Genomic DNA, 14,075 nt, shown 5'->3' on the forward strand with positions numbered 1-14,075 from the left:
TGAAAAATTCAGTTACTTTATGTGAGAGCAAACAGCTGGCAAAGAAAAGCATCTAAAAGGATAAAAAGCACCTAAAAGCTAAAAATTTGTGGTACAATAAGCCATCATACTGACAGTCCAATTAGTGGAGAACAATTAGCCAGGTACACAGTAATCTTGGCCAGTAGAGATTTTTCTCCCTAATTTTTGCCACACATGATACTGCTTTTTCACAGGATAAGTATCCATTAGAGTTTTGAAACAGTGAAGTCTCTTCAAAAGCTGAGCACTTGAATGTAATTGCCCAGACCTGTAAATTTAAACCATATCCTTGTTAATGATACACACTGGGCCAGTGCTAGTCTGTCGATATCTGAAATAGACATTTTTTAAACCAGGATCCATTAAAATACTTTGAGTATTGCAATGAGGCATGGAAATAACCATCTATTACAAATCCTATTAATTTTTAATTTATTGATTTGTTTGCTTTTAATCTCATCTCTTCTTTTCCTATTTTCAAGTCTCCCTTTTATGCCCTTAAACTGAGACTGTTCATATACTTGGATTCTAGACACAGTTGTTTATCTTGAATTCTAGAAACCTAAACCTTAATTCAGGTATTCTTCTGCTGTTTTAACCTATGTATTCAAATCTTTTAATAAGACTAAAGAAATAAGGGAAATAATGAAGTTTAAGTCCATTCAGTTCCATGTTAGTCTGCCTCTTAATGATTTGAGTGACACTGAACCACTTAACTTTTTTAGTGTTAAATGTCTCACAAAATAAATTTTTTAGTGTTTTGCTCTCACATAAAGCAACTGAATTTGTCACATATAAGCATAGTTGAGGGAGGGGCTAGAAAAAATCAAATCAACATGGGATAATTTGAGATTAAAATTGGGGTCTCAGGACAGGTGAAAACAGAGTATGTTTTAGGCAAATCAGGACATAGCACACCTACACACACATTAACAGGGGAGGTGTCTTAAGCAACAACGCCCAGTTCCTGAAGGGTTGCTTCAGGCTCAGCATCTGCTCTCAACCCTAGTCCATAGTTCATTACAATCTCATGTCCCCAGTGCATAGAAAACATTATTCATATGTGACTTTTAGCATATATGCTGTCCTTAACACTTGATACGTTGGACAAAGCAAAATGCTCTCCTAAAAATTCTTGTTTGGCTTACCTTACAGCCATTCAAATCTCAGTTTTATCAAAAATACTCCAGAGATATTTAGGAGCAAGATCTAATAAAATTAGTTAGTAAAAAGTGTTATTCAAAAAACATCAGATCTCTGTGTCACAGGATATCTTTTACAAATACATGTTAAAGCAACAAGAACACTTGGTTCTTGATTATAAAAATATAAGAAAAATAAGATAACAAGCATAACTATTATTCATTCTACTAACTCAAGAAGAATATAAACACTGCTACACTCATCTTTTTATAGTGTCTATATAGCATAATTAATAAATACTGAGCAAGTCAATAGGTGGTTATAAGGTAGCAATAAATGACATATAAATATACAGAACTACAGAGTCTAGGAAAAGTCAAGATTATGCCCAGTTGTTTTGTTCAGGAAAGCATGATCAAGTTCATTACATTTAAAAGTTAATTATAATTTTGATAAGCATAGTTGAGGGAGGGCTAGAACATTCCAGGGAAAAAAGAACAAAATTCATGGAGGCAAAAACCAGAAAATATATATGCAAAATCAAAAGCAATAGTAAGCATTTCAATTTCATGGAGAATTTAGCTTCATTTCATTCAACAGAGATTTATTGAGTGCCAACTGTTTGACAAGGACTCTTTTTGGCATTGAGGGTGCAACAGTGAATCTAGTAAAGTTCTTACTACATGGAGTGTATATTCTATTAGGAAAGCAGACAATATCAACAAATATTATAAAGAGAGTAAAAAATACTAGGAGGAAAATTTTTAGTGGCATAAAAGGGGTTTTTTTTTACATAATTACTAAGATAAATTTTGAGTGTATAGTTTTGAGTGAAATCAGGGAGTGAGTCATGTGGTTCTATGGGGGAATCTTGATTCAGGATAAAGGAAGAGAAGATTGGAGGGACAGGGTGGGAGGAATGGGAAAGGGTTCTCATATTGGGAAAAGTAATCAGGAGACACATGTAGTTGGAGTGGAGTAGCATGAATGAGGAAGAGAGTGATTAAGAATGAGGTATGGGAGGTAGTAAGGGCCCAGAATAGCTGAGGTTAATCAAATCATGCAAAAGTCTTTGGATTTTATTCTGCCTGGGATGACAGGTGCAAGAAGGTAAGGGGTTGTCCTCATTTACCTTAATTTATAAAAGCTTACTCTGGCTGCTTGTTGGAAACTAGACCTAAAAGTTTAAAAGAGGAAGCAGCATCATTCTTTAAGAAGTGAAATTTTTAAAAAGTAAGGCACAGAATTTACAAAATAGTCTAGAATCTAACAAAATAATTTCTGTTTCAAGATTCAAAGTTCCTCAGTCAATAGTGAAATATGAATGAAGAAAGGGTTCATTTTTACTTCAAAACCTAAGTATAAACACAGAAAATAGAATTAAATCAAATTATTATTTTTCTTTTTTATAATTGATAGCAAAAAGGGTAATGTCCTGTTTTTCAGTTACACATTCCAAGTAGCACAGAGCATCTATAAACTATTAAAATGGCTGTATATATAAAAATATATATTTCTATATAAAGTCCTTAAAATAAGTATGTGACATCACTGAGAAAAGAATAACAAATTTATCATCTATCTTTTATTTTAAATAATTTTAGTATTTTCCTATTGTGTAGAATGTGGGCAGGTGACAGTGTAGTGGTAGACTTGTGCATAGGATCTGGATCTAGGCTGCCTGGATTTAAATTCTGACTTTACCATTAATTAGTGGGATTACACATGGTGAGGTTCTTAATTTTCCTTTGCCTTAGTTTTATCATCTACAAGTGGTGATTAGAATAGCACTTGTCTTATAGAGTTATTTGGAAGAGAAAATGACTTAAAATACATAAAGCACCTGTAGCAGTACCAGCACATTGTAAAAACTCAATAAATATTAGTCATCACTATTATTACCACCATATTACATTGTCTGGTTTGCTTTGTGAATCAGCTAATCATGGGATATAAAGACATCACAAAAGCTGATGTATGTTAGAGTGAAGCACACTGTACATAAGTATTAGTCAGTCTAGGCCAATCAAGCTTACATTCTTGGAACAGGGCAATAAATTCTGTTTGTTCATTTCTCCCTTGTTACCTCAGGAGATTTGGACTAGTTACCTCTGGGGCAAAAGTTTAGACTGAAGGAAAGGTCTGGTCAAATCTGTTCACTAGGTGATATAATAGTTTAGTATGAGTCAACAGAAAAAAAATTATTAAGTAGCTGCTTTATACAAAGCTTAGATATTTTTAAGTGAATATAATATTCCGTCCTTGTCCATTTACACTCAATATGAAACAGCAATACAAAAGAGGAAGCCAGATCATAATAGAGGTTAAAAGTAACATGAATTTGATCTTTTAAAATATTCATTTTAAGAATGCAGGACGGAGACATCAGTGAAAAGGATGTATTCCTCAAGGTTAAGGATCAATTATTCTATGATTAGTCACTTGAGCTTTCATTTCTAAGCAATAAAAACCCATTAAGAATTTTGGATATGGAATATAGCATGAAATAACCTTAGTCAGAAACATGGGGTGGGATTGAAAAACTCAGAAATGAATTGCTGTTGCACTGGTGAAAAATGATGAGGGCCTGTGCTGCTCCTGAGAAAACTGGATATATTTGCTTTTATTATTAATAAAAGTTAAGCATGTTGATATGCTTGGCATTATTTTTTATCTTCCTGTTCTTAAAATATTTCTCCATACTTTTGTTTCATGGTGAATGCTCTTTATTCATGCCAACCTTGTAGCTTTATCAGGGTCTGGCAAAAATAGGACCTTTATACCATCATGGTTTGTCTCAACCATAGGGATAGATGAGCACATGACCAAGACAAGGCCAATCATAAGGGGGCTTCTCCTTTACTATAGTTACTAGTTTAGATGTGGACCAATTGAACACCTTCCCTGGGATTTTTCTAATTAGAATAATAAGGAAGAGCTCTCATTCCTCTCTGAACCTGAAGATACATGGCTATCAACTTCCATCTTCCTGAGAGTGTATACACTACTGCCATTTCCTCATATGGAAAAAGCTTAGCAGCAATATAAGAGAATTATGTGACTACATAAAGAAAAGTCTAGGAGGAAGATGGAGAAATTCTTAAAAAGTTTTGAATTTATGCTTATTATTAGCAATAAGAGGTATGCCACCTTGCCTTTTCTACTGTTTGAACAGTTGAACAACAGCTTCTGCTTTTATTTTTAAAAAACAGTTAGAGTCAGATTTTTATCACTTACAATCACAAGAATGTTGACGATTACAAATGTTATCATACCTAATTAAAGAAAGATTTTTGATGATTTAAATCTTGATATAAAAACAAATTAGCTTAAAAATGTCTAAAAAATGATGGCACTGAGAGTACTTGAAAATTTAATTATAAAATGACAAATGGCATCTTCCACCTTAAGAAAGAATAAGTATAGAATTTGAAAATAGTGCTGTAAATAGAAATTAAAATGCATAGTTAAATAAATAATACATAGATTTACATTGAGTGTGCTTTTTGACAAGCAAGTATGCAAGCATTTCCCAATCTTAGGAGAAGCAGTTTCTTCCACGGGATTTTCATATACATTTCCTGAAAAATGAAGCACTTCTGACTTACTCTCATAGAAACAAAGAAGCAGTAAAGAACACTGGCATACTTTTAATTATAGCTAGAAACTTGCCACAACAGGGCAATCTAAGTAAACTACCATGATGCATGTAGATGGTTAGAAGTTTGGTGGACAGGTTTGAACCGACACATGTTGCCGTTCAAGGCAGGAAGCTAATGCAGCATTTTTTCCACGACTTTCTTCTTATACCAATTTGGCATTTTCAAGGCTGTTTTCAAAAGGTCCACAGTATGGTCTTAAAATAGTTACATAGGTCAGTTTTAAAGATATACGCATATATAAACAGAGTAGATAAATAGATAATATCTTTAGGAATGGGGTAAGTTTGGTTGATTAGCAATAGTCTTTATTTCATGAATGGTTTGATAACATGAATTTGCCAGAATTCAAAAGATTCCTTTAAAATTCGAAAAGATTTATAGTTATGGTAAACCCTATATAAATAACTATACTGACTTTCCTATTTATAAATCAGCATATTTTGCATGTTGAATGAGGTATTACCATCACAAGTTGGGAGTGGATGACTCCACCAGTGGTTTTTTTCACATAGAAGGGGCTCTTCATGACTCAACCTGTATCCTGGATCACAACTAAATGAAACAGTAGAGCCAATGGAGAAATCATGACCATAGCGACGACCATGTACAGGTATGCCAGGATCCAAGCAAGAATACGTGTTCACTGTAACACCTGGAAAACAAAGGGAAGAAAATAAAAAATAAGCTTGATTGGTCTCGGATTTGCTGAAAATAATTCCTAGTTCTTCAAACAATAACAAGCAATGATTTTTACAGATAAAGGTACTCATACTTCATTTTAAAATCAGCAATTTATTTAATAAATTTGTTTTCTTATTGCCTACCAGTAAGGATCAAATTCAGGTCGTTTAATTATATAAGAACTTGATGAAAATGTACAATTATCCATAAAATTTTGTATTGTTATAAATTTTGTGTGTATATGCACATATATAACAGTAATAATCATAGCAATAGTTAACATTTCTTGAACTTATTTTATTCCAAGCACAGTTCTAAATATTATGTAAAATTGTCTCATTTAATCACTAAAGAAATAATAAGAAGAGTAGAGGCATTTTGCAAGGTATGAAAATATGAAAACCAGAACCATTCTAAGTAAAACCAATTAGTTCATTTCCTCTGGTGGCTAACTGCTGCTGTTACCAGTAGTCTCTAGTACACTTCAGTGTCTCCTGATATCTTCCTTGCAATTTACAATCCCTAGCTGAGATCACCATGGCAATGCTTTTCCTTTAATAAGATACAGCTTCTCAGCCTTGGCACTAATGACATTTTGGACTGGATACTTCTGTGTTGTGGGTGTCCCGTGCATTGGAGTATGTTTAGAAACATTCCTGGCCTCCAGCTGTTTGATGCCAGTAGCACTTTTTCAATCATGACAATAACAAATATCTCCAGATATTGCTACTCATTTCTTGGGTGCAACAACACCGTCAATTGAAAACCACTGGTATAAGGTATAACAAGTAATTACTTTTTTTCTTCCTGTACAGGAGATTTAAACAGTGAATAACTACTATTTCTACATTCCAAAAATAGTAACTAACATTTTTTAAATTTTGTAATTACATTAAATCACATTTATATGAGATTACATTACATATTTATATGAGATTACATTAAATCACATTTATATTTATGAGATTACACATTTATATGAGATTACATTAAATCACATTTATATGTATTTGTATTGGCTACCCAATTTAAAAATGAAGCTGAACCAAATAGTACAAAATAGAAGTTTAATTTTAAAGAGGGAAATTGTACATTTTAAGTATATTTATCAAACATATTCATTTCATCTAAATGCTATTATTTTAATGAGAAACTAAAATATAATACAGACAATTTTATCTTCAATACAACTTTTATTTTCATTGCTTTAATACTCTACGACTAATGGCATGATATTCAAAGTCATCACCCTGAAAATTAAGATTCCCAATTTAGACTTAACTAATCTAAATTGTCATTATCTCCCAATGGTCATTCTTTATATCAATCAGATAAGTCTCCTCACTAGTTTTATGTGTTCTCTCATAGGAATACCTTCAGTTTTCCCCTTAATGTACACAATCTTCTCAGTCTTTAACAGTAAAGTTTAGATACCCTTCCTTCAGGTTTTAATTTCCTCCAATGTTCCGGGTTACATATAACTTTCCTTTACATAAAACTCTAACATTGTAATAAAATTCTCTAAAATCAGAGAAATGGGGGGTTGCAGAGGTCATAGACAATGCAAATTACAGTAAAATTTAATTATTAAAAAGTGATTTTAATGGTTTTGGTTACTGACCTACATAGAGGTCAATGAATATACAGCATTAATTATTCATTTGCCTTTCTTTGTTTTTCAATTGATAAAGTAGGATGATATATTTCTTTTATGTCTTTCACTGTGCTGCATTGATCTAAGAGTCATGAAAATAAGTCTAAATAAATAGTTCATAATTTATTGACAAGCAAATAACTCAAGGCATAATTCAAGGCAATGGAAACGTTGCAAAATTGAGAAAATGAGAAACGTCATGATGAACTGATATCAGTATGATTTATTAACAAATAGGCATTATTAAAAATTAAAGCACAATTGGTAAGTAGTTCTAGAGGATTCTTTTTGTTTTTTTTTTCTTTGAAACGGAGTCTGGCACTGTCACCCAGGCTAGAATGCAGTGACTAATCTCGGCTCATTGCAGCCTCTGCCTCCCAGGTTCAAGCAATCAATTCTCCTGCCTCAGGTTCCCGAGTAGCTGAGATTACAGGATGCACCACCATGCCTGGTTAATTTTTGTATTTTTAGTAGAGACGTTGTTTCACCATGTTGGCGAGCTTGGTCTCAAACTCCTGACCTCAAGTGATCCACCTGCCTCGGCCTCCAAAGTGCTGGGACTACAGGTGTGAGCCACTGCACCCAGCCAGTTTTAGAAGATTCTTAAATTTTGGCAATGTACATAATTTTTGGAAATACATGTCTGAATTATATCAAATGGCATTAACATTTTCTCATTTTTCTTATTGTTTTATAGAGCTTTTTTTTAAAAAAAAGGTAGAATCTCAAAATAGACATTTTTCTTATGTAATAAAAATACTTGAACATTTTATGTTTCTATTTCTACTACTCCTCCCCTCAAATATCTATTGATCATAAATTATACATTATTTTAGATATCTACCATTTTCCTTAATTGGAAAAATATACATTCATATGAAAAATATATATTTGGACATGAATATATGTCTATAGGTTTGTTCTGTATACATTTTCAATTTTAAAGTTTTATATAATATTTAGATATACAAGACTTAATTATATTCATATTTCAAGCAATACAGCATAATAAACAGACGTGATTTTTCCTGGGGAAAGACTACATAAATATATAAATTATATTCCTAAAGTCTACTCTATGTTGTTATAAGTTTAATGTGTTTCAAAAGTTATAAATAATCTTATCTATTGATATGGTTTTTGTAATCCCCGTGTTTTTGGGGGCAGATAGAATGGGGTAAAAATGCCTTGGGAAAGGGAATATAACAGAAACCTGGGGTGCAAGCAGTGGTGGCATTGCACGCATTCCTTTGTATAGGATTTTGGTCACTGGGGGAAGTAGAATTACTTTCCATTTCAATGAATTTAATTAAGGAAAGTAGAAATACACCAAATGTCAAATGTATTGTTAATGTTCTAATTAGTAATCTAGTGATTTTGAGGTTTGTGAATAGTTCATTTGAAAAAGATTTTCATTACCTTCAGCTAAGGAAACAGTAAGAAAGAGATGAATGAGAAGACTTTTTGTTTGTTTCTTGATAAGAAAGGATTTATGATGTTGAAGATTATTTCACTGGAGTAAATATACTACAAGACTAATAGAATAAAATGAGAGAAGGTGGTTTCTTACAGACAAATTTAAATACAAAGTTATTGCATCCTACTAGATTTGGCCAAATTAATACCAGTGTGGCTCTAATCAATCTCAATGTTTCTCAGCTTTCAGCTTCCACTTTTTCATTTAGAGCACTAGCCATAAAAAATAACTTGGACTATGCCACTAAGGACATATAAGTGACAAACTTGCGGACTGAAGGTATGCATTTGAGCAGGCCTTCTCATTTTTATTCCTTATCTGACTAGATTATGTAGGAGAAATGTAAAGGCTATCATTTATTGAGAACATACTGCATGTTATCAGTTATACTGACACACTTTCCATGTTTCGTTACATTTAATCTTCAAAATAGTTCTGTTTCTGACAAAGACCACATACTTTGGGTGGAATGGGATTGAATATGATTTACTGGGTAAAAAAATACAACAATGAAATAAAAGAAAAGCTGTCTGCATATTAATATCAGTTAATTACTAGTGAGAATTAATTTTTTGAAGTAGATTTTTCTTCTAAATGACTAATTTGACTCAGCTTTAGCATACATGTTAGACTAAAAATCCCAGTTAAGGCACTTTAGTTCATTTGAACCCCTAAGTATGTGTGCCTTCTCTTGTTGCACTTTACAATGATGTTTACAAAACATACTTTCATTGCCACAAAGCTCAAAATAAAGGAAAGTTAATATAGTTAAACAATACTGTAGATAAGACGATTAACAAAAACTAATGATCTATATTGACAATTATTTTAAAAATCCATGAGTTCATTGACTATATCTATTTAAGATAGATGTCCAACAGCAAATATAAAACTATATATTTCAAATGCAGAAATTTTTTCTTGAGGAGGAGGGGGTCATAAGAGACTTGAATATAAAAAGAAATAATGTAATATATGCACTTGAAATAAAGATATATTTTAATAACCCTCTTAAGTGTGTTGTTAGATTCATTTACCAAAAGTGCATTTTATGCAAAGGTATGTGGCTATGCATTCATGATGAAAATGTATGCATATGTAAATTTATATGTATTTGCACACACATAAATCTTATGCAATACAGCCACAGATGTGCAAGATATTTACAAAGGAAAAAAAAAGCTTGTTTCTATGTTCATATCAGCATCAAAATTTTTCAAACATCAAAAATATTTTAGACTTTTTAACAAAACCATGAGATTTAATAGGGATTATAATGATTCCAACACTATGAATTATAGCTTGTATTAATATGGTTTTCTCTATTTATATTAATTGTATATTAATATATATGTATACAGTTTACTTTTTAATTTTAATATGATTTTCAGCATTTTATGCAAAATAATAAAATTAAATATTTTAAATGGAAAATATCTGCAATTACTGTGAGGAAACTATAAAAGAATAACTGAATTTGTGAAGTAAAAGCTAAAACTTTCATATATATCTTAGACTGACAATTGCTGCCTAGTATCTGCTTTAAAGAACACACAAGTAATTGGGACATAAACTTATTTTCAAATAATGATTTGATACTTCTGACATTTCTTTAATATTTCATTTAATAATGTTATTAGATATATATTGCTGGAAAATCGATTGCAGAATTTACTAAAACACACACCTTATAAAGCATTAACCTTCTTAAAGATGAAGGAAAGCTTTGATTTAAAATAAATAAATAGAGCTACTAGTTCGCTTAGTAAAACTATAATAATACAAAATGTAGGGCAAACAGAATGAGGAAATCAAAAAATTTTATCATTACTTACTTTCATAATGAATCTTGAAACCATTATTGGAACGACTGTTGTCTGTTGTAAACAGAAGGTATATAAAATTACTGGTACTAAATAGAAACTGGGGCACTTGGGTGCCATTGTAAGATCCAAGCAACGGTGACAGAAGATTTGGCCCATCATGAACTTCCAGAACATCATAATTCAGTTCAGTCTGAAATCTAAGATTAAAAGATGTATGTGAAAATATATTTATAACTAACACTATATAGAGAAACAATGCTTTAGATTGCTATTTAAATTACTATTTAAAATTTTTACCATTATATATTATAATTTTCTTTAGCTTATCTAATATCTAAGATGTCATTTAAGACATCATCATTTGTCAATACCAAAGGTATAAGCTCTCATTCCTATGAAAAATTATTATTGAAAAGTTATGTATATACTTCTTGTTCCTAGGTATAATTCTTTCAAATACTATAAATTATCTTCATGAATTAAAGAATGGTCTGTTCATGAATTAAACATATTATTGGAGTTATCTTTGGTTGCCTTCCTCATTTTTATGGAAAACCATGTGGTTTACATTTATTTTCAATCAGATAATCAGATTCTGATCTTAATAACATATACATTTCAAATTTGACATCTGCTTTTATAATTATTTTTTATTCAAGTGTTTTTTATTGATACATAATATTTATACACATTTTTGGACAAATCTATTTTGGCCATTAAATATGTGATAAAGTTTGTATTTGAAAACAAGTGTTCTAAGTAGGTAATAACTAATGATACTGCATTTGATGTTTACTAAAGGGTCAGCAGCTCTACTAAAGACTTCATCTACATTAGTTTATGTACTCCTCCCATTAACCCTACGGCATAGCAAATATTATTAAACCCACTTTCTAGGTAAGAAAACCAAGGCCTTCAAAACTTGTTTTTGTTTGTTTGTTTTTGTGTGTGTTTTTTTTTTTTTTTTTTTTTGGGGGGGGACAGAGTCTCACTCCATCACCCGGGAGTGCAGTGGTGCCGTCTTGGGTCACTGAAGCCTCTGTCTCCTCGACTTAAGCAATTCTCATGCCTCAGCCTTCTGAGTAGCTGGAATTACAGGTGTGTGCTACCACGCCTGGCTAATTTTTATATTTTCCGTAGATACAGGGTTTCACCATCTTGGCCAGACTGGTCTCTAAGTCCTTATCTCAAGTGATCCACCTGTCTCAGCCTCCCAAAGAACTGGGATTACAGGCATGAGCCACTGAGTCCAGCTGCCTTTAAAATTTAAATAGTATTACATTATCTTAAATAATGGAAGTAGGCATCAAAACCAACTCTCCTTGACTCTAACCTCTATGCTATAATGTCTGATTTTATCATTAGATTTTTGGTTGTTCTGCTGTTTTCAAGTCTTTAAAACATATTAACTTATTTTATAAGCATCAATCAACCCAAAGCTACTTTTAATATTTATAACATCTATTTTAATAAAAATAGCATTTTGCATTCTTTCCTTGCACTCCAAAGTTATACCTATGCATCCTGAACCTGGATCCAAGATCTGAACTGTGGAAAAATCTTATTGTGGACTCACAGAGTACTAAAATCTTTTTCTCTTGCCTATGATGTTCTTGAAGTCTAGAAAATTCTTTTTCTTACTTTAACCAAGATTTTCCTACATATTTTTCTGTTTCACCTTAAATATTTGAACAGCAAGACTTTTTTTGTCCTCACATTGTAGGTTATTTCCTCTATTTTACTGCCACAATTTACTATGCCTTTTGTGACACTAATCACAGTTGTGTTTATTTTTTAGACAACTGTCTCCCTTAAAAGTCTATAAATTCCATGAGGTTAATCAGTGTGTTTTTGTCAATGCTTTGGTTACAGCAGACACTCAAGAAATATTTATTGGATCAATAAAAGAATGAATGAATCTTAAAGTTAAAAATGCCTTTCTTTTCTTGAGGGTAGTTACCAATTTTACCAAAAAAAGTACTCAATATAATAGAACGTTTTAGTATTAACCATGTATAAACAAGTTATTTCTTTCTCTTTCTCTCTCTCTTTTTTTTTTTTTTTTTTTTTTTTAAGAGACGTGGCCTCGCTATGTCGCCCAGGCTGGCTACGCTCAGGCCAAATGAGTTCTTTCATGAAGTCTAAGGTAATTTGAAAAAGTGAAGACTTTACCACACTGTTTACAGCCAAAGGGTTTTTCTCCGGTGTGAATCATTTCACGTAATTGAAGGGAGCTGCGCCACCCAAAGGCTCTACCACACCTTTTACATTCATACGGCTTTTCTACACTATGAGTTTTTTCATGTCTTCGAAAACAACTTGGATAATTGAAGGTTTCACCACATTTATTACATCCATAAGGTCTCTCTCCAGTGTGAGCTCGCTCATGTGCTTGAAGGGACGAGGGACATCTGAAGACTTTGTCACATTTTTGACATCCATAGAGTTTTCCTCCATTATGAGTTTTTTCACGTCTGCGAAGGGAACTGGAACAACTGAGTTTCTTCCCGCATTCCTGACACTGGTGCGATTTCTCCAGCGTGTGAGTTCTGATTTCATGTGTCCGAACGTAAGTTGCAGAAATGAAGCCTTTACCACATTGTTTACATTAGTAAAGTTTTTCTCCGGTGAGAGTTCTAACATGAATTTGAAATAAACTGGGATAATCGAAAGGTTTTCCACAGTATTTACATTCATAGCGTTTTTCTCCAGTGTGCATTTTCCCATGTTTTCGAAAGAAACTGGAAACAGTGAAGGCTCTCACAATTTCCCTACATTTATAGCGCCTCTTTCCAGTGTGAGCTCGTTGATGGACTTGAAATAAATTTGGAGAATGAAAGGCTTTCCCGCACACCCTGCATTCATAAGGTCTCTTTGGAGTTGGTGTTACTGTGCACCGTGGACCACTCCAGGGAGAAATGGAGGCTTCCCCACGTTGTTTCTGTTTACGGGGCTTCTCTCCCCATTCCCCACCACACTCACGTCGTTTCTGTCTGGCGTGAGCTCTCATGTGCCTGTCCAGAAATGAATAATGGAGGAAGACTTTCTCACACACGCTGCATTTGCGTGGTTTCACTGCAGTATCACTTTTCTTGTTCAGGTGACAATCTGGAATCTGGCTGAAGGTTTCTCTGTGGTCACTCCCTTCTTAACGTCCACAGAGTCTCTCCTCCAGATTTACACAGAGGCCAGCTTCTTGAAGGTTTCCAGCATCACATCTCTGTAGAGCTGCTTCTGGGAAGGACTCAGCAAAGTCCACTCCTCCTGGGTGAAATTCACATCCACATCCTCAAAGGCCACTGGGTCCATTTCCGGCTTCCGGATGTCCTGGGTCCTCGCTGGGGCTCCAGCAGCCAGAGCCGATTCCACACGACAGAAGCCCCGGTATCCGAGAACCTGGGGCCTCTCGGCCCAACTAAAACCCGGATACTTAATTCTTAATAGAATAGCAACATTAACCGGTGATATAAAATACATTGTTCAATATCAGTGAATCTTTAAGGAAAAAATCACTGCCCTAAGTAACTATAAAAATACATTTTAATAACAAGCAAAAAGGGATAGCATTACATAATAAATTGAATTTATTTCATTTTCTGTTTAAAAATAGT

The 14,075-nt window shown here is 33.0% G+C and overlaps 1 protein-coding gene and 1 pseudogene across 1 annotated transcript in view; both read right to left on the reverse strand.

Moving 5' to 3' along the window:
* Nucleotides 1-14,075, reverse strand: part of CSMD3 (CUB and Sushi multiple domains 3) — a 1,293,678-nt gene that overhangs the window by 451,649 nt on the left and 827,954 nt on the right. Inside the window, exons 18-19 of the mRNA XM_012443291.2 lie at nt 10,474-10,661; nt 5,290-5,478 (exon numbers count right to left, since the gene is read on the reverse strand). Coding sequence (XP_012298714.2) covers nt 5,290-5,478; nt 10,474-10,661 — 377 coding nt within the window. The remainder of the gene's footprint in view (nt 1-5,289; nt 5,479-10,473; nt 10,662-14,075) is intronic.
* Nucleotides 12,578-13,773, reverse strand: LOC105710803 (zinc finger protein 101-like; annotated as a pseudogene).

Source organism: Aotus nancymaae, unplaced genomic scaffold (assembly GCF_030222135.1).
Source record: "Aotus nancymaae isolate 86718 unplaced genomic scaffold, 86718_ANA_hifiasm-v0.15.2.pri h1tg000036l, whole genome shotgun sequence".
NCBI classification, from domain to species: domain Eukaryota; kingdom Metazoa; phylum Chordata; class Mammalia; order Primates; family Aotidae; genus Aotus; species Aotus nancymaae.